At 36.8% G+C, this 21,317-nt stretch overlaps 2 protein-coding genes across 2 annotated transcripts; one reads left to right on the top strand and one right to left on the bottom strand.

Moving 5' to 3' along the window:
* Positions 1 to 467: 467 nt before the first annotated feature.
* On the bottom strand, positions 468 to 2,980 carry LOC111897350 (dihydroflavonol 4-reductase). The gene is made up of 6 exons (XM_023893302.3): positions 2,810 to 2,980; positions 2,527 to 2,696; positions 2,168 to 2,365; positions 1,236 to 1,395; positions 953 to 1,145; positions 468 to 879 (listed from the first exon to the last, which is right to left on the bottom strand). Exons 1-6 carry the CDS (start codon positions 2,928 to 2,930, stop codon positions 660 to 662), a joined length of 1,062 nt encoding a protein of 353 aa, XP_023749070.1. The 5' UTR covers positions 2,931 to 2,980; the 3' UTR covers positions 468 to 659.
* Positions 2,981 to 18,031: 15,051 nt separating this feature from the next.
* Positions 18,032 to 18,666, top strand: LOC111897370 (uncharacterized). The gene has a single exon (XM_023893323.3). It carries the CDS (start codon positions 18,109 to 18,111, stop codon positions 18,466 to 18,468), a length of 360 nt encoding a protein of 119 aa, XP_023749091.1. The 5' UTR covers positions 18,032 to 18,108; the 3' UTR covers positions 18,469 to 18,666.
* The last annotated feature ends 2,651 nt before the right edge of the window (positions 18,667 to 21,317 follow it).

The raw sequence follows: 21,317 nt of genomic DNA, 5'->3' as shown, positions 1-21,317 counted from the left end.
ATAGTTTTCCTACGTATTATAAAAAATATTTTAAAGCTATAACGTTGTCATTAAAAAGAATTAAATGTAATTATTAAATAAATATAAGTATAAATAATCTAGGATACAGTATAAGAATCAAACAGTAGTATACTCTTGCAATTTTGCTCCCAATAGCTTCACCAGAACTGAAGCTATAAAACTAAGAACAATACAATTGTGAGTAAATTACAGAAATGGTCCTTGTGGTATATTGAAATTCTCACTTTAAGTCCAAGTTTCATAATTTTGGCACCATCAAACGTCATACTTTCGATTTCTTCCATTCAATTTATTTCTATATTTTTTGTTGCGCCACAAATGAAGGAATTCTATTATGTGAATGTATTTGTTGATTGTTTACGGTTATTTTCTGTTTGGTATGAAATCTAGATTAAGGCATTTTTCTAATTTCTTTCGGTTTAACTTTTAATAGTATCCAGGCATCAAAATTCAAACATTGTTGAATGTATTTGATAAAGATCTAGTGGTTGACAAAGATACATTTTAGCCCCTAGACCGACAATATCGTTCCAAAAAAAAAACACACACACACATACAAAAGGCGACTTCTTATTATAATGGTACAACTAGACACCGAACTTTTCAAATTTTGAAATTTGTCCCTGATACTGTATCACTTAGTCTTTGATAGAACGAAGAACTCCATGAACAAGGTCTTCATTACATGTGATCAATTTCTTCTTGATTGTGGAATATGGAAGCATTCCTTTCTCTCTGCAACTATCAATTGCTCCTTTGAACATCTCCTCCAAATCATACTTAAACTTGAACCCCATATCAGTTAATTTCTTTGATGAAAAAGAAACTACGGGTAGCTCAGCATCAATCCCTGGAAACCTACCAAATCACCATACATTTGAATATCAACATAAACATGATGAAAGAAAAACCACCAACTTTAGATACTTACTTTGTTGGAACTTGGTATTCAGGCCATTTCTCATTGATCATTCTTGCCAATTGATGAATGGTGGCTTCATGGGAAGAACAAATGTATCTCCCTTCGGCTTTTGGGTTCTCATATAGATATATATGGGACTCACAAAGATCATCCAAATGCACATATTGACCTTGTTTTATGATCGAATAGTGTGATTTCTCACCTAGTTTAAGTGTAAACACACATACACAAGTTAGAACATATATAGAAAATGTCTTCCCTTTTATGATTTTGTGGGGGGTGTGGTATGTACCATTGATTAAAGAAAGTGCGGTAATAAGGCTTGGAGGGAATGAGGGAGTGATGAATGGACCAACGACTAACGTTGGTATGATACTAATGAAATCGATATTGTTTTCCTTTGTTGCTTCAAATGCTGCTTTTTCTGCCAATGTTTTTGATACGAAATACATCTGCACTTGTCCACAAATTTAAACTTAAAAGACAAACTATTTGAATTTATATTGTGTTTGATATGATGTAAAAGAAAATGAATGGAATGGTTTATTTCACATGAAGCCAAAAAACATATTTGTTTCGCTGGATAGAATCGATCATTCCTCAAGAAATGCGATTCCTTTTTATTTTGTTAATTTTCATTCTTGTCACGTGTGTTACTTTTCATTTAATTTTTTTTGTCATTCTATGCAAGTAAATAGTGTGGATCTGAAACAAAAATTAATTTACAGGGTCCATTATATATAAAAGAAATCAAAATTATGGATTTTAGGTTTTTTTTTTCCTTAAAAGTGTGCCAAGTAAATTTAAGTGGAGACAAATTATACTTTTTTTTATATAAAATATAAGGTGGGACCCACTAGCTCGAGGTAGTGTCTATGCACCCGCCACATGTGCCAATAAACGGAGTGGATTGTAAAGCTTCATAATATGAGTTTAGCAGAGAATTTAGCACCAAAAAACTCATGAAAAACTTTACAAATGTAGATGCTCTTATATATTAATGCAATCAAGAGGCATTGTAGACCTGTTAATGTAACAAAATATATTTCTTACCATTATAATCTCATGTTTTAGTAATCTACCAATTTGAAACCAGTTAATACATTAATTAATTTCTTAAATCCGTTGCTGCTAAAAATTTAAAACATGACTGAGTAAATCGATTAAAAAAAATACTTGTTTTGTATGAATACGTGATAATAAAAACAACGAATTGAAACGAACCCATGCAGTCATTTTCTTGGAGTAGATGAAGTCCAAATCGCTCCAATGAGACTCGTCATAGACCGGAAGTTGATCATTTCCGTGCACGTTCACTGTCCCCGCAGAGGATGTAAACACCAATTTCTTGACTGTTTTGACTTTCACACATGATCTTACGATGCTTAATACACCTTCTATTGTTGGCTTTATGATCTCATTCTATAATATATATAATAATATTCGTTATCATCATCGCTACTATATATATATATATATATATATATATATATATATATATATATATATATATATATATATATATATATATATATATATGCATGCAAAAAATTAAGTATAAGATAATTAGTGTAGCTACGTACCTCAGGATCCTTGGACTGAAAGTCCATAGGCGTAGCCACATGAAAGACTCCATGACAACCTTCAATGGCTTCATCAAAGCTTCCTTCTTGTGTCAAATCTGCCTTCCATAACGTCAAGTTTGTTGCTGCTTTTGGTAGTTCCAATAAATGTTTCACTTTCTTTATGTCATCTGTTTGATCAAACGTTATATTAATATATTTGTTTTAACTTTTACAAAACTAACCAAAACAATATCTTAATTAAAATAAAATAAAAAATCGAGGACTATATATGTATATATACCAGGGTCACGAACAGTGGCATGAACATTATACCCACGTTCAAGAAGTCTCATAACGAGCCATGAACCAATGAATCCGGCAGCTCCAGTGACACACACGGTGGTCGGAGAATCCTCTTTCATGTTGTTTTTGAAGGTTTTGTAATGATTGATTAAGCATATGGATTAGTTTTTTGTAATATGATATATATAGATGGGGTTTTTGTTGACATCACGTGCCGAACCCACCATTCAACTAAATAATATAATAAACGGTGGAGAATGGTGTGGTCACGGAGGAGGGTGTCATGCTTGAACGTTTGACCGGTTGGTCAGACAACAAGGTGGTTAATTTGGGGGTTAGTCTAAATTCACAAATACCCTTTTATTAACACGAATCATATCTTGGAGATCATACTTGATATCTCATGTAGGATGGTAATTCTTGACTACAAATAAATCCTATAATAAGGTAAATAAGTTTGGGTTGTATTTTGTTGTCATGTTACTCTATTTAGTATTTATTCCTGTTCCGGTTTGTAAATAATTTGTGGGTTGACCCGTGAATCCGTTTATTTTATTGGATTAAAAAAAAAAACTTATTAAATAAAATAGAGGGCAATAACAAATAAGCAAATATGTGTTATTTAGACTTCTTTCCCGTGACCCACGACCCTGCAAACTCATATAATTAAATAGGTTATAGGAGTTGTATTCGGGTTTGGCTTATCTGGGTTAAGGTAAGCAAGACGATATGAATGGGTAGTGTCCAAGTTAAGCTTTCTCAACCAAGACCCCTCAATCAAAATACGACACGATTGACACCTCAGATCTTAAGTATATTAATGTTTTTGAAAACATAAATGTTTTTGTTAAATGTAATAATTTTTTTCTAAAAAATTAATAAAATATTGAGTAAATTATTAAAATTGTCCCCGTGGTTTGGTCAAAATTACATGTTTAGTCCCTAATTATTTTTTTGTACTCAGACCGTCCTTAGGGTATCATTTTTTTGCGTTTTTCGTCCCTAACAGATATGAAAAGACTATATTGCCCTTTGTCTTTTATTTTAAACCTTTTTTTATTATTTATTAATTAAAAATGAATTAATGTAATTTACTTTAAAATATATCACCCCATAACCATCGTCACTTCCATAGACCACCACCATTGCCATGGAAGACCATTGTCACCGACCAATACCACCACCACCACCTCCACTGAAGCTAAAATGAAAATTAAAACTGAAATTAACACTTAACCACCACAAAAAACAGATCGAAGCTCAAATCAAATAAAAATATCAAACCCCCAAAATTAATTCCAAACCACAAATCAAAATCAAATGCTATAGAAAAGAAACATATTGATGCCCGATCAAATACATACATGAAATCCTAACCTGAAACTAAAAAAAAATGAAGTCTGAAATGAAATCAAATGCTAACCTGAAACTTAAAACCTAACAAAAGATTAAATATGGTAGCCCCTAGATGCACAACGACGGGATTGTTGGATATTAACTCTTTAGATGATGGCGGTGACAATTTAGGGCTTGGACTTTGACTCTTCAGGTGAAGTCATCAGTGGTGATGAAGAAGGAAACAAAATCTAGGGCTTGGATTTTCTGTTCGACGGTGTGAAATCAAAAACCTCATCGTTACAGAAGCAAATCGATTGACCTAGGGCATATTCTTCATGGTTACATACGATGGTGGATGGAGACGGCAACGATGGTGTAAGATCAAAACCCTCATCTTAAAATCAAAACCCACCGGTGGAGATGAAGAAGGCAATGAAATCTAGGCCAGATTTTTGAGGATTACATCTGGTATGTTTGTAGGTTTTTTTTACAGTGGTGGATGGTTGTAGGTTGTTCGATGAAAATGATGGTAGATTCTTCGTAAGAGATGAAGACTTGCGGTGGTGGATGGTTGTTCGAAGGTGACAACGAATGAGGTTTCCGGCTAGAGGGTGCAGTTGTGACCGGCGGTAGGAAAGAGAGGTGGATTAGAGAGTCCCATGTGAAGTGATAGTAGGTTGCAGGGATGATGAAAAGCTTAATTAACATTTTCTTTAATACATTAATTTATTTTTTAATTTAATAAATAATAAATAAATAAATAAATAACCTGAAAAGGGCAATATAGTCTTTTCATGTCTTTCAGGGACGAAAAACATAACAAAATCATACCATAAGGACGATCTAAGTGCAAAAAAATGTTAGGGACTAAACATGTAATTTTGACCAAACCATAGGGACTATTTCAGTAATTTACTCTAAAATATTAAATAAAAATAAAGATTTATAAAACAAAGATAACCAAACCAAATTAAAATAACATTTAAAATTCTGGTGCAAACAATCCAACAAAATGAATATCATAATATTAAAATTATTTAATTTGATAATTGGTTTTATCGAAATAATAAATTGTCTAGTAAGTGATACTTTTTACGTCTTACACAACAAACTTCTTTCATATTGGCTTTCACACCTGATAGTTTCGTTTTTGTTACTTCTTTGCATAGTTTATTTTTAGTTAAAATCATCTCATTTTAGTTAATCTTTATGCATATTTTCTCTTTTTGTTATTTTTCTCCTTTATCAGGTGTTTTCCAATCTTTTGAGTTTATTTGCAGGATTTATCGAAGACTATTGGTTATTGGAGGTATAGAAGGAGTGCATGACTATTGGAGGCTTACAATTTGTTCATGGGCTTGAAGTGGTGCAATTGGGCTTGGTGTCAGTATGAGCGAGAAGTGCATTGGACTTAATCTTTGGACGAGGACTCGAGTTAGGGATGACTAAAGAAGCATTGGACCATCATTGGAGGCTTTGGAATAACATAATTGGGCTCCCAAGAATTGATGCATGTTGGCAAAAGGATGAATGAGAATATTGGGCTGGATTACATATTAAATGGGCCAAGGCATATAATCAGCGAGATCCAAGCGGCCCGCGTGGATCCGCAAACGGTCAGCGTGGATCGTGTTGTGGTCAATCTGGGGTTTGACTTTGTGACTCTATTTTGGGAAAGTTGGTGGATGGCTTTTGTTGAGCTTTTGAATCTGGAAACGAGCCCTTTTTACTGGAACTTTGAGAGGGAGTTCATTATCATCACTTTAGAAAAATCATTCATTTTTTCTCTCAAGAAGGCTTTAGAAGATTTGAAGATTTAGAAGATTGGTGTAATTTCTTTTCATCTTGCAACTAGAACAATGTTTGGTACCTCTAAACTATCTTGTATTTCTTTTATTTTGTCCATGCTTGGCTAGATTCACATTTGGTTGAATAGGGTTTAAACCATTGATGATTAGTTGCTTTGAAGACTTCATATTATCTTGTGTTTGAAATTTATGGAAATGTTTTCTAGCCAAACATCTTCTTGTGTTTATTTATCTTTGATCATGAACTTTGATGAATGAATGCTTATTTTTGTTGACTAATTTATTGGTTAAGTAATGGACCCTTAAATTAGTAAGCAACAAATGGTTTATATGTTTGTTTTCATTTCATTTAGACCATGAAAATGTTTCCTCCATAATTATAATGTAAGCATTTGATTATCTTTTGGACTTGGTAACTCTTAGAACTTAAACTAATTGATTTTCACAAGATTATATGCTTCATTGATTTTGTGACTTTAATTAAGGAAATGTGTTAAGAGCTCCACTAACCATTTTAATAACTATGAAGGGTTAAGGTAATTTGTGCTTATGAATTGCTATAGCCAAGTTAAATTAATTCATAAGTGTTGTTCCATTTAATCTAATGATAAGTCAACCATGTCATCCATGTGGTGTATCCCACAATCAACCAACTTCACTTCATTGAATTTTCTCAAATCTTTTACTTGTTTACTTGTCATATTTGCATTCTAGCTTAGTTTTAATTTTGTCAAACAATCAAAAAGAATTAAACCTCCCCCATTTTACTTTTATTTTTGTTTTACAAGTACTTGAACAAGTGATTTACATAGAGATTTAAATTGAACCAATCTTCGTTGATAAGATCCCTTTACCACTATACACTATTTTAGTGTGTAATATTTAGGGTATTTATTTTGTTGGCCTCGACAACCACCAAATTTTGGCGTCGTTGCAGGGGATTGGTTTATTTTTAATCAATTTGTTTCTCTATGCCCAGATCTCAACGTACAGGTGCTTTGATTTATAATCCGAAAATTGAAAAAGAAGCAAGAAGTTCGGCAAAGGAAAAGAGAATAGAACGTGGTCAAACTTCAAATCCTCACGGGGACCCGGAGGTTGAAACCGCTTCATCAAGTGGCACGAAACCCGATTCTAGTCTCGATCCTCGCCAAGAAATTCCCGAAAGGCCACCCCTACAACAAAATCCACCCATTATTGAACCAATTGCAATGGAGAACGAAGGAGAAGCTCCCGAAAGAATTTTGAGGCAAATGATGGAAACCGATGTTACACAAACTCCAACCGGTATCAGTTACCCGGTTTTGGAAGGAGGTTCGAAATTGAAATCAAGTTTATTCCATCACCTTCCAACTTTTCATGGATTAGAGAATGAAGACCCTCATAAACATTTGAAGATGTTCCATATTATTTGCACTAGCATGAAGCCACAGGGGTCAACCGATGACCAAATCAAGTTAAAGGCATTCCCCTTTTCATTGGCCGATAGAGCAAAGGATTGGTTATTCTATCTTCCCCCTAGGTCAATCAACTCATGGACCGACATGGTAAGAGCTTTTCTTGACAAGTTCTATCATGCTTTAAGAGTCTCAAGTCTTAGAAATGAGATTTGTAAAGTCTGCCAAGGTCAAAATGAGACTTTTCATGATTATTGGGAGAGGTTCAACAACATGTGCTATAGTTGTCCATAACATCAAATTCCGGAACAACTCATCATTCAACACTTATATGAGGGATTGTTTCCAATGGAGAGAAGATTAGTTGATGCCTCGAGTAGAGGATATGTCTTTATCAAAACTCCACAACAAACAAGACAACTCTTCAACACCATAGCCGCTAACTCCCAACACTTTGGTCCGCGCCAAGATATGAAGAAAGAAACTCAAAAAAAAAAAGTCAATGAAGTGGGAACATCGAATCTAGAGTCTCAACTCAAAGATTTAATATCCGTTTTTCAAAAGTTAGCCATGGGACAAACTCCACAAGTGATGGTTTGTGGAATATGAGAAACAATGGGACATCCTATGGATATGTGTCCCATTCTTCAAGAAGATGCGGAACATGTAAATGCCACGGGAGAGTTCCAAAATTACCACAACAAACCATCCGGTTACCAAAATGCATATAATTCAAGTTGGAAGCCAAATCCCAACATGAGCTACAACCCAAGACCATTGTCTCAAAATGCATTGGTTAGACCTTCCTACCCACCTCAACAACCTCACTACCAACATTCACAACCACAATATCAACCCAAACTGAACCCTCCACATCATCACCAACAACCTCCTCAATCCCAACCAAGTAGCTTCGGGATCTCTCTTGAAGACATTGTCAAATCATTAGCCACTAATACCCAACAGTTCCAAAAAGAAACAAGGACTAGTATCTCCAACCTTGAAGCACAAATGGGAGATATAATTACATCCATAAACAAGTTGGAGTCCCGTGGAAAACTCCCTTCTCAAACCGAAAAGAACCCAAATGTCAATGTGGTGACCTTGAGAAGTGGCAAACAAACCGAAGAAAGTAGTTCAAAGAAGAAGCCAAGGGAAGAAGAGGAAGAAATAGATGTCATTGAAGATTCTATAGTTAAGAATGATGCACAAGTCGGAGTTCCAAAAAAGACTATTCCCCTAGTAACACCAATATCCACTCAACCGCCATTCCCCTCCCGACATGCAACTTCAAAGAAGAATATGGAGGAGAAAGAGATTTTAGACACCTTCTGAAAGGTGGAAGTAAACATCCATTTCCTTGATGCAATCATAAAAATTCCTAGATATGCAAAATTCTTGAAGGAACTTTGTACCAACAAGAGGAAATTGAAGGAAAATGAGAAAATCTCAATGAATGAAAACGCATCCGTGGTTTTACAAAGGAAACTTCCACCCAAGTGCAAAGATCCGGGAATGTTTACGGTTCCTTGCAAAATTGGAAATGTCACTTTTAGTAGTGACATGCTTGATCTTGGTGCTTCTATCAATGTCATGCCTTATTCAGTGTATGAATCATTGAATGTTGGTCCTTTAAGTGAAACCAGTGTCATAATCTCTATTGCGTATAAATCAAGTGTCTTTCCTAGAGGTGTCTTGGAAGATGTTTTGGTGCAAGTGAACCAATTGGTTTTCCCGATGGATTTCTATGTGATTGATCTAGAAGAACAAGTGTCCTCCAAGTCGGCTCTATTTTACTTGGGAGACCATTTTTGAAGACGGATATAACAAAGATTGATGTGTATGCAGGAAGCTTAACGATGGAGTTTGATGGGGAAACGATAAGTTTTAATATCTACGATGCTATGAGATATCCTAGTGATGTTTCATCCTTGTATTTACTTGATGTTGTCGAACCGTTAACCCAAGAGTTGTTTGAGTTGTCTAATGGTGACATGTTGGAGATGATTTTGAGCAAAGGGTTTGATTATGGAAAATTAGCGAAGAAGTTGAAGCTCTACTCATTAGACACCGAAGTTGAAAGATTTGTACACAATTTAGAGATCAAGAAAACCACTCAGTTCAGTGTGAAGCAAATTAAATTACCTCAAACTCACACAAGATTGCCACCTCCCTTGTTCACCCACCAGAACTAGAATTGAAAGTCCTACCTCAATACTTGAAGTATGCATACTTGGGAAAAAATGAGACTCTTTCGGTTATCATTTCAACTCATTTAACCGAAGGTGAAGAAGAGCACTCCTCAAGGTGTTGAAGGAACACAAGGAAGCCATGGTTTGGACGATTGCAGATATCAAGGGATTGAGCCCCTCCACTTGTATGCATAAGATCTTGATGGAAGATAAATGCAAGCCGAGTCGGGATGCGCAAAGAATATTGAACCCGCCTATGATGGAAGTTGTGAAGAAAGAAATTTTGAAGCTCCTTGATGCGGGGATGATCTATCAAATCTCGGATAGCAAGTGGGTAAGCCAAGTGCAAGTGGTACCGAAGAAGACGAGAATAACGGTGGTCGTGTACAACAAAGGTATGATGGTCTCAACCCATGTGCAAAACGGGTGGAGAGTATGTATTGACTACTGCAAACTCAATGCAAGCATAAGAAAAGATCTTTTCCTATTATCTTTCATTGACCAAATGCTAGAAAGATTGGCCGGGAAATCTTATTATTGTTGTTTAGACGGGTAATCCGGTTTCCACCAAATCCTAGTGGCACCAGAAGACTAAGAAAAGACAACATTTACATGTTCATTTGACACTTTTGCATAACGGAGAATGTCGTTTGGATTGTGTAATGCCTCGACCACTTTCCAACATTGTATGGTTAGCATCTTTTCGGAATATGTTGAAAACATAATTAAGGATTTTATGGATGATTTTACGGTATACGGGAACTCGTTTCGAGAATGTTTGACCAATCTCACCAAAATTTTAAAAAGATGCATTGAAACGAATTTGGTTTTAAATTTGAGAAATGTCATTTTATGGTGAGTCAAGGTCTTATTTTGGGTCGCATTGTGTCAAAGAAAGGAATTGAGGTAGATAAGGCTAAAATTGATGTTATTCAAAGCTTACCCTACCCGACTTATGTTCAAGAAGTTCGTTATTTTTTGGGCCATGCAGGTTTCTACCAAAGATTCATTAAGGATTTTTCAAAGATAACAAAACCAATGTGTCAACTCTTACAAAAGGAGGTTGATTTTGAGTTCAACGAGGCGTGCAAAGAAGCTTTTGACAAGCTCTAGAAGTTGCTTACATCCGCTCCCATAATGCAAGCTCCAAATTGGGATCTCCCCTTCGAGATCATGTGTGATGCAAGCAATTATGCTATTGGCGCCGTTTTTGGGTGAAAAGAATGGAAGAGCCTCCCATGTGATCTACTATACACCGAGGACAATAGACAATGCTCAAAGCAACTACTCTACCACGGAGAAGGAGCTATTGGTCATAGTGTTTGCTTTGGAGAAGTTTAGGCAATATCTACATGGCACCAAAGTTATAGTATATTTGGATCATGCGACTCTCAAATACTTGATGACAAAGAAAGATGCAAAGCCAAGACTCATCTGGTGGATCCTACTATTGCAAGAATTTGATTAGGAGATTCAGGACAAGAGTGGAAGTGAGAACCTTGTTGCCGACCATCTAAGTCGGATCACTTCAAATGAGACTCATTTCTCGTTGCGGGACGAGTTTTCGGATGAGCGTCTCTTTTCCCTTACTTAATCTACTTCTTGGTATGCCAATATTGTTAACTTTTTGGTCACGAAAAAGGTATCCCGACACATTCACACGTGCTCAAAAAGATAAATAGAAAAGTGATGTAAAATATCACGTGTGGGACGAACCTTATTTGTGGAAATATTGTCCCGATCAAATCATTAGGTGATGTGTGCCCCAAGAAGAACATCAATCAATTTGCAATTTTTTCATGAATTTGCTTGTGGGGGACACTTCGGACCTAACTGAACTTTGAGAAAGGTTCTTGAGCGTGGACTATTTTGGCCAACCATGTCACGCGATTGTTATTTGTTTTGTAAAAGCTGTGAACGGTGCCAAAGGACGGGAAACATTTCACAAAAAAATAAAATGCCACAAAATCCAATCCTTGTTTGTGAAGTTTTTGACGTATGGGGAATTGACTTTATGGGCCCATTTCCCGTCTCATTTGGCAAAGTTTACATCTTGCTCGCGATTGAATATGTCTCTAAATGGGTTGAAGCCAAAGCCACAATATCGGATGATGCCAAAACAGTTATTAACTTTTTAAAATCTAATGTCTTTGTGGGATTTGGTGTGCCTACGGCATTGATTAGTGATCAGGGGAAGCATTTCTGCAACAAGATGATGGAGGCTTTGCTAAGAAAGTACAACGTGACCCACCGTATCTCTACCGCATACCACCGTCAAATGAATGGTCAAACGGAGTTTTCAAATCATGAAGTGAAATCTATTCTTGAGAAAACAGTGAATCTGACAAGCTAGGATTTGAGTTTGAGCCTTGATGATGTCTTATAGGCCTATCGGACCACTTATAAGACCCCAATAAGAATGTCCCCATTTAGGTTGTTTTTTGGAAAGCCATGTCATCTTCCTATGGAATTGGAGCACCGTGCATTTTGGGCGGTTAAGCAATGTAATTTCAATATTGATGAGGCGGGTATACATAGGAAGCTTCAACTTTAAGAATTAGAAGAATTGAGAAATGACTCTTACAAAAACTTGAGAATTTACAAGGAGAAAACGAAGTTTTTCCATGATAAGTCCATTACTCGGAAGCACTTTGAACCGGGACATGGGGTCTTACTTTACCATTCGCAATTGAAATTATTTCTAGGAAAGTTAAGATCAAGGTGGATAAGGCCTTGTTGTGATAAAAACTTTTGACCATGGGGGGTGGAAATACAAAGTGAAGAAACGAGACAAATTTCAAAGTCAATGGGTATCGTTTGAAGCCATTCTACGAAGGTTTTAATGCAAATTCCCTTGAAATCATCCATTTGGATGTCCCGAGGTCTTGAATCAAGTTGGAAGGACGTCTCGCCAAAGACGTTAAAGAAGGGCATTTTTGGAAAACTTAATGTTTTCATCTTTTCTAATTTCAAATAAATGTTTTAGATAAATCCTTTTTGCATTTCACATTTCTTCTTCTTCTTTCTTGCAGTAAAAGAATGTTGAATTTTAAGCCCCAATATTCGTTTCGGTCAAAGGGAGAAAATTGAGATGTTTCAACAAGACACATGCGGTCCGCGTGTACTCGGAGAACCGTCCGAGTGGGTTATAAAAACGGACTGTGTGTCACCCCTAAAATCGACCGCGTCATTCTTCAAAAGTGGGGGTTAACAGAACTTTTTACGCAGACCGTGTGTGGTCGAGGGTTTGTCCGCGTGGGGCATACGCGGTCCGTGTGTAATCAGTATAAACGTCCGCGTGAAGAGATGACCAATTGGACCGTTTTAGGGCAACTCACGAGGTCCGCGTGTACTTGAAGAACCGTTCACATGAGTTGTTGACTTTCGTGACCCGTGTTTTGACTAGGTTTGACCACAAATTAAACCAAGGAAAAGAAGCAGCCGACCCTTTTCTTCCCCACTTCTTCTTCTTCTTTTCCCTAAACTCCATTAAAGCACCTCCCACTTCCAACACAAAAACTTGATTTCCGGTCAAACCGCAAGTCGGAACGTGAAACCACTGCCATTCTCTCCCATTTTTCGAGCTCTATAGACCCCACCCAAAAACCGCTCCAATCTATTGCCGGAATTCCGGGCGCCACCACCACCATCTCGCCACTTTCCGGCCATTTTCCGACCAACTCCGGCAACCTCTCGCAATTCCGACACCACCATTGTACTCATTTTGGTCAAGGCTACAAACCCCACTAAAAATATTCCTAAAAGTTCGCCGGAAAATTTTGCCGGAATCTCAAGCTGTTGCCAGATTTCTCGGGTTTTCGCGGTAAATTACTTCTTATAGGTAATCGAGCAAAGCATCAAACTTGGGGTGGAGTGTTGCAGGATTTTCAAATCCCGAATTTTCGTGCACAAATTTCAACTTTCAAAAGTCGTGGTCACCAACGGTTATTAATTTCCTCTCAGGTTGATCATGTCCACGTCTAGAAAGTGCTCGACTGCTTCCTGAGGCAAGGCCCCCGCTAGAGCTCAAAATGCGGAACCGAACATTCCAAGGTTTCGGGAAGCGAAGGCGACCGAAAACTATAACAAAAGTTTGCCTAGAAAAGTTGCCTCAACCAAATTTGTGTGCAAGCCCACGCTCATTTCATTAGGGGTTCTTGAGGGGGTCACTCAATTGTTTAATAACATCGGGTGGGAAAACCTTCTAAATCTCATGGCAGACACTTATGAGCTCCCTACTAGAGATTTCCTTACCGACTGCGGGTTAGACAACGAGAGAAAAAAATTGCATTCCAACTTATGGGGGACCTGGGGTACACTGATTTTGCAAGGATAAATGACATCTTGGGCTTACCTTCCTCGAACACATTCGTGACTTTCGACTCCATGCCTGCCGAGTTCAACTACGAGACTTTTTGGACGAAAATCACTGGTTGGATCTTTTCACGTGCCGGTCACGATAAGGCAACCTCCATCATTCACTCGTGCCTCCGCATTGCCCATCGTATCTTGGTATGCACCGTTTTTGCCCGCAAAGAAGCTGACCAAATCACAAAAATTGTGCTTTTCTTCCTTTGGTGCATGACACAACGTGAAAACCCACCGATCCCGGATTTTGCCTCGTTCTTTTTTTACAAATGTGCACTCATGAGAACCAAAACAACCGGTGATATTTGCATTGGAGGATTTGTCACCCTTTTATCCCGCGGTCTTGACATTGAGCTCCCGGATGACTATACACCTGTCGAAAACAAAATTCTCTTGGATGAGCGGGTTCTGACAAACATGCATCACATCCGTCGTAAGAACAGAAGCAGTTTTATATGGTATTGTCCTCAAGGGGTTGGATATCTTATTCTTCCCGACCATCGAGTCTCCAACTTCACCTTCCACGATCGCACTCAGTGGAGGCTCGCGAGGACCATCACTCAGTCATTCAATGAGGATGCGCTCCAGGCTCAAGATGATGACGAGATGCATGTGGATGGCGAGTCCGGCGATGAGCCCACCCATGGTCCACAACAAGCCCAGCCCCAAGCACCTCCCGAATATTACCCGCTTCCCCCCAATTTTGCCGAACGGTTCGAGGCTCTTTGTGTCTCCAACCAAATCATGTCTCAGCAGATGCACCATATGTGGGGGTGGAACCTATCACAAAACCACTTTGAGAACATACCACTTCCTCCTCCCTATCCATACCATCTACCCACCCACCCTTATCCACCTCCACCTTACCCTTACCCTTATCCCCAATACCCATACCCTCCTCCTGATCCCCCGGTCTAGGTACTTTCGCCTCGCCCTAAGCATTGAGGACAATGCTTATTTATATGCTTGGGGTGGGGTATCCCCTTTTTCTTTTTGATTTCTCATGCATTTTAACTTAGGTTGCATAGCATTTTAGCCTTGATTTGCATTCATTTTTTTTATAAACTACAAAAAGATTTTATTTTTCTTCTTTTTCACATTTTATTTTTGTATGACATTTAGCTTAGGGCATTAGCATTCATGCATTTTTGTTATCTCTTCATTCTCATCTCCGAACATCTTTACTTGAAAGACTCGACACACCTTAAATACAATTCTTTTGGAAACTAGCATAACAAATAAGAATCGCTCTTAGGGACCTTCAGTTGTTGCATCTTTTCTTATATATACGTGGGGAGAGAGTGCAAGTAGTTATGCATATGAATTGACTCATGTAAAGTGTGGCATAAGTAGGGGGACAACTTAGCCTCGAGTCGACTAGTCCCTCACTTGCATTTTTCTCACAAGCCACAATCAAACCCCAAAGAAATGAATAAAAACTAGATTTTGCTATTTTGAGATCTTTAGTGTCTAACCGCTATATTTCACATCATGCCTCATCACTTTATGATTTAGACACATTTTTCCCACTTTATCTCGAATTAGCCTTAATGTAGTTGTGCTTGTTTGGCCTCTTGTTTAGATTAGATTTAGATTCCAATTATAGTTTGTATATAGTTTTGTTTTGTATTTTTATTTTTAGGTTGTATTTGTAAAGCTCCTGTGGTAAACCAAAAAAGTAACCCAGAAAAAAAAAAAAAGACAACTACACCTTTTCTCTAGTTTTGTTTTGTGTTTCGTTAGTCAAAACCAAGTTGTTTTAAAATGTCGTTCGAAAAAAAAAATAGTAGAAGTCTAGTATTTAGTATGTGTATGGGAAGTTTCATATGTGTTTAAACTGTTAGTAGAAGTCGAGTTGTGGTCTTTTGTGAAGTTTTAACGTTATTGTTTTCAAAAGTCGGATATTATCGCAATTATAAAATGTGAATTTAGTTAAATATTTTTTTTAGTGTTTCCTTCATTGTATTTGTTTTTAGCTTAAGTATTTGTATTTGTACTTGTGTCTTCGGAGTTTTGTTGTTAAAAAAAAAGAAAAAAAAAAGGTCGGGCCACGGAGTTGCATCAATTTGTTTTCTTTGGTAGATGTTTAGCCCTTTTTGGATTTTAGTTCATGTAATTTGTTTCTAGTTTAGTATTTATCTAGTTAGATTTCGATTTTGGTTGGCAACTACAATGACACCCTTTACTCATCACGTGCTCGATTCTTTGCCCTACATGGATCTTATTTAGTGGAAGCACTTATTCTTCTAAATGATTGTAGTTTGCTAACCTTTGTACATAACTCGTTCCTTGCCATTTTTGGCCCGATTTATCTTTTGCTAGGTTTTATTTCTTGGTGTTGGGTTGAAGTTGTGAGGAGTGAGGAACATTCTAACTGAGGGACACTTTCTTATGGCTTGTGGGCTAGATCGGACCACAAAACAATGTTACATAAACCATAATAGTGAAGTATGCATGCTCATTTTGCATCTTGATCAACATGCATCCCTTGCTAGAAAGATAACAAAGACTCGTCCCTTAAAGCGATTGTTATCTCTAAAAATGGATTATATGTTTTTATTTTAAAGGCGTGTCGTGAATTTCTGCTTAAGATGTTCATTCTTTTTCTTTTTAGGATAGTTCATCCCAAGTTCATTTTAGTATTGTCGTACTTGAGGACAAATAAGGTTCAAGCTTGAGGTGATTTGATGGTTTCATTTTTATTACTTCTTTTCATAGTTTATTTTTAGTTAAAACCATCTCATTTTAGTTAATCTTCATGCATATTTTCTCTTTTTATTATTTTTCTTCTTTACCGAGTGCTTTCCAGTCTTTTGAGCTTATTTCCAGGATTTATCGAAGACTATTTGTTATTGGAGGTATGGAGGGAGTGCGAGGCTATTGGAGGCTTACAATTTGTTTATGGACTTGAAGTTGTGCAATTGGGCTTGGTGTTAGTATGAGTGAGAAGCGCGTTGGACTTAATCTTTGGATGAAAACTCGAGTTAGGGATGACTAAAGAAGCATTAGACCATCATTGGAGGCTTTGGAATAACATAATTGGGCTCCCAAGAATTGATGCATGTGGGCTAAAGGATGAATGAGAAGATTGGGCTGGATTATATATTAAATGGGTCAAGGCATACAATCAGCGAGATCCACACGGTCCGCGTGGATCTACTAACAGTCCGTGTGGATCGTGTCGTGGTGAATCCGGGGTTTGACTTTTTGACTATATTTTGGGAAGGTTGGTGGATGACTTTTGTTAAGTTTTTGAATCCAGAAATGAGATCTTTTTAGTGGATAACTTATACCATGAAGTTACCAATCATTACCTATAAAACCAATCTCTCGTTAATTAAGAATGTTATATGTTATATATAAAAAACATGAACATGGTCCAATACAAGAGGGCATTGCTATGGACCCATATACACACATCCATAATAACAACATATAATAATAATAATGACCCGCTAACAATGCTAGCATCTAAACTTAATTTTCTCCAGCATAAAGGACCATCTTTTTTATTCTTCCTAGTTATATTAAGTTCAGTTCAGGTGACCCATAATCATCTAATTCCTCAATAAAACACACTGTAAACAAGACATGGGCCATTTTTTGAAAAAGAGCAAAATCAACATCGCAGTCCATTTTTAGTTGTAGACACAAGCCAAGTTTAATTTATACCTCGATTTGACAATGTCTCGAACTCATTTCATCAAACCTCAATTTCAATATATTCAAACTAGAATGTGTCTTGAATCGACCTCTAATTTTCATCAGGTTTTAGTTATGTGTAGTCAAATCGTTAACATGTTATTAAGTATTCTGAACATTTATTTAATATTTCAACACACTTATTAAATCAAAGTAAATATGTTTTTCAACTATCATGCTTATAGTGGTAAAACTAATTATTATATTTGTTAATTCCTATTGCACATGTTAATATGTTATATTCATTTTCAAAGAGCGAAGAGTCGTGGAGATCGACATATTATTAATTTATATATATAACTTCACGTTTTAAGAAAAAGAGTTCACATCAAACACACTTTCCGAGAACGTGTTTTTCTTCGTATCGCCTACCATACAAGACCATGAGAACAAATTTCCACACCTACAAAACCTGTCATCTTCCTCGCTTTCCCAATCACAACACTCAAACTCAATACACAAACTCCCTTTTCTCACTACAATTCTGTAGCCATGTTTAGAGCGATGAGCACCAGGAGAGGTCGCCGGGGATACGATCAATTGATCAGCGAACCCACCGTTGACGACTATCTATTGCCGGAGCCTCAGATGATCAGATCCACGACGTTGCCTCCTAACTTCTACGGCGACTTGCCGTTGAAGTATGTGTCAGCACCCAAAGTTCCGGCGAAAATGGATTTCATAGAGAAGCAAGTGAAGAAAGTGAGTAAAGTTCATCCACTGTTCAGCTTATTCGAGAAGAGGAGCCGGAGGAAGAAGGCGACGGCTAAACCAGAGTTCTCAAGGTACATGCAATACCTCAAGGAAGGAGGTAGCTGGGATTCAAATTCAAATATGCCTGTAATCTACTGATCATTTGTTTCAAACAAGGAATGAAATCTGATAATTTATAGGTGCGTAAGTTTGTAAACCTCTCACAATCGAGTAGTGTTATATATGCATCTTAGATGCCACTAGATCTTGTACGATTTTTAGTAATTGTATTTGTAAACACCTTATAGTACCATTTTGTATTCTTATAAGAGAAATAATCTAGAGTTTTTTACTAAAGCATTGTATATCTAAAAAATATTTACCATCCAATGGTATTTTGGAAATTATTACTTTATAATTGTACTTTCTAAAGAAATATTAAAAAAAACCTAATAGTTCATCCCATACACTTTCTTTCACGTTTGTTTTCTTCCCCACGGTTTTCCATGTCTCATCGGTGACACATTTAGCTCTCAATCTATATGCCTCTAGTCGCCTTTCTCTCCATGTGCTTCATCTGTATCTATCGGGTCTCTCCATCCGTGTTGATTATATTCTTTAATTTACAGTGATTTACTCAAATTTCGGAATTTATCACTTCACCAAGATAGTTACATCTATCTAATTATCGCCTTTGCAAAACGCATGTTAGCTCATTACTCCCAATGAGCAATTTCTTAAAATCTCTTTCTACTCTCGATATCTTCTCTAAAAATTTTACTTTCCTTTGGTTATTCACCTTGAGTTGAAGCCTTGTATATCGATCTCTCCTGCAACTTGTTGTAGAACGAAAATTCGTCAAGAACCAGGAACTTGTTGTAGCGATATAGACACCATTAATGATGTGTTGATTGAATTCAATGTTCAAGACAATCTACTTCAATAATAGATGATATTAAATTTGGTGTAAAAGGGAATGATATTTTTTCAGATATTAAGAGTAAGAAGAGCTTCTTTCCGTCCATGAAAATTTGATTTAATTCAATGTGTTATAAAATAAACGAATACCATTTGTTATAAAATAGATAAACTTAATGTGGAAAAACATAATAGAATAACCGCACGAACACCAAGATATAAAGTGGAAAACCCAAATCTAAAAAAACCAACTCTTAAAGGGTTAAATTGTTGCTAAATCTTCAAGGAATAAAGGAGAGAAAGAAGATGTTGAAATGAGTAAAATAAGACATCTTTATGGATTTATATGATAGTCTTACAAAGAGCTCTAAAAATCTTTAAAACACATAAATAGGAAACATTCCTAATATATAACTTACTTGACAACGAAGCAAATAAGGTTTAGGATAATTATAACCACAATGTTCAACAAATTCTAGTTCAATCATTTTTTATTTTAAATTTAGTGTAAATCATTAAACATTTTAATCCTTCAGTAGCGAAAGTTTGATTGTCGGTGCCAACAATCGAATTTTACAACATTACTTATGTTCTGTAACGTCCGGATTCGCCAGGTAAAATTCTCGCACTAAACTTCTTATTACCCATGGACTAGGTCCGAGTACGTTGGGCATACACAAGGTACACACGGCGTACTTTCATGCATGCGCAAAGTCGGGGCATCCCCCACGTAAACTGGGCGTACCCATGCGTACGTGAGCCAGGTGAAAACCCTAATTTTTAGGGTTTTCATCCTATTTAAGCTCATTAAACCCCTCAAGACTTTCACCTTATCAGCTCCCATTGCCTTTTGGGCTAATCTTGAAACCCAAGTCACCTTGAAGAGCATTCTTGAGCTTGCTAAGAGTTTTGGGTGTTCCTTTTGTGATCTTGAAGAAGAAGGAGGCTTAAGGAGAAGCAAAGGACAAGAAGAAGCTTGTAGATCTAGAGGTTGTGCCTTATTTCTAGCTCATTGGAGGTAAAAAGTCTGAAACTTGCTCATTCTAAGCTTAGATCTAGGTTTAGGGAAGAACTTAGCATTTTTGGTCCCATAACTTTGGTCTCATGGAGTATGGACTACTCCACACCTTTTAAGCTGACCTTTTGGGCTCTTAGGGGTTCTTGATGACATAAAAATCGAATCTTGGAGGTTAAGACTCAATCACGCATGAGTTGGTGACCACTTAAGAGAGATAGAAGGCTTAATCCATGGTTTGAGTCCCATTAAGTCATGCAAAAGCATAAAGTTTGCAACTTTATGGCTTAAGAGACTTTTATGATCTTGGATCTGAATTATGGACGTTAAAGCTTAATGGGTTAAGTCATTGGAACATTTTTGGGCTAACTGACCAGTACGTCGGGCGTACTGGGCCAATGCCCCGATTCTGGATCAACAACGTATGTCAGGCGTACGAGCCATGTACGTCGTGTGTACGTAGTCTGTGGCTTAAGGGATTCTAGGCTAGAGTTTTGTTGTGCTTTTTCCCTTGTTTAGGTTTGGGCCTCAGACCTTTCTGTAGTAGTAGGACATTTATGGGCTTTAGTCTATTTTGGAGCTCTTCATATTGGGTTTTAGGGTCTTTTAGTTGGATTTGGACTTTGGTGAGGTAGGCCCAATGAGGCAAGGGTTAAGCAACCCTATGCCTTTAAAGTCAAGATTTAGGGTTTGGACTCTCGAGTTGGATTATTGACCTAATTTCTAATTAGGGTTTTATACTTGTGATTTAGAGCGAGGATTTCACGAGTCAGCCGAACAGGGAAGGAAGGTCAGTTTTGTCTTTTTTTTTATGAAAGATATGGGATGGAATCTAGTTTCTTGATAATTAACTAAAGAATTGTAAATGAGTCAGATACGGAATATAATTATAATTAAGGAAAACGAATTCCTTTTCTTTGGTAAGCCAAACATGATTATTTATGGATTTTAAATTTCGTTTCCTTCTAATTCCTTAAGAATCCATGAGTCCAACGGGGCCTTACTCTTAACATCTAAAAAAGTATCATTCCCTTTTACACTAATTTTAATATCATATATTATTGAAGTAGATTAT

Source organism: Lactuca sativa, chromosome 2, assembly GCF_002870075.4.
Source record: "Lactuca sativa cultivar Salinas chromosome 2, Lsat_Salinas_v11, whole genome shotgun sequence".
Classification (NCBI taxonomy): Eukaryota; Viridiplantae; Streptophyta; class Magnoliopsida; order Asterales; family Asteraceae; genus Lactuca; species Lactuca sativa.
The sequence above is the reverse complement of the archived record's forward strand: the minus strand, read 5'-3'. Positions and strand labels throughout refer to the sequence as shown.

What these genes read in the sequence shown, in the direction of transcription:
- LOC111897350 (XM_023893302.3), bottom strand. Translation starts at nt 2,930, where the DNA reads ATGAAAGAGGATTCTCCGACCACCGTGTGTGTCACTGGAGCTGCCGGA. An exon ending in TTCAGTCCAAGGATCCTGAG is followed by an intron (nt 2,366 to 2,526) that starts GTACGTAGCTAC and finishes TATATATTATAG; the next exon opens with AATGAGATCATAAAGCCAAC. An exon ending in CGCACTTTCTTTAATCAATG is followed by an intron (nt 1,146 to 1,235) that starts GTACATACCACA and finishes CACTTAAACTAG; the next exon opens with GTGAGAAATCACACTATTCG.
- LOC111897370 (XM_023893323.3), top strand. Translation starts at nt 18,109, where the DNA reads ATGTTTAGAGCGATGAGCACCAGGAGAGGTCGCCGGGGATACGATCAA.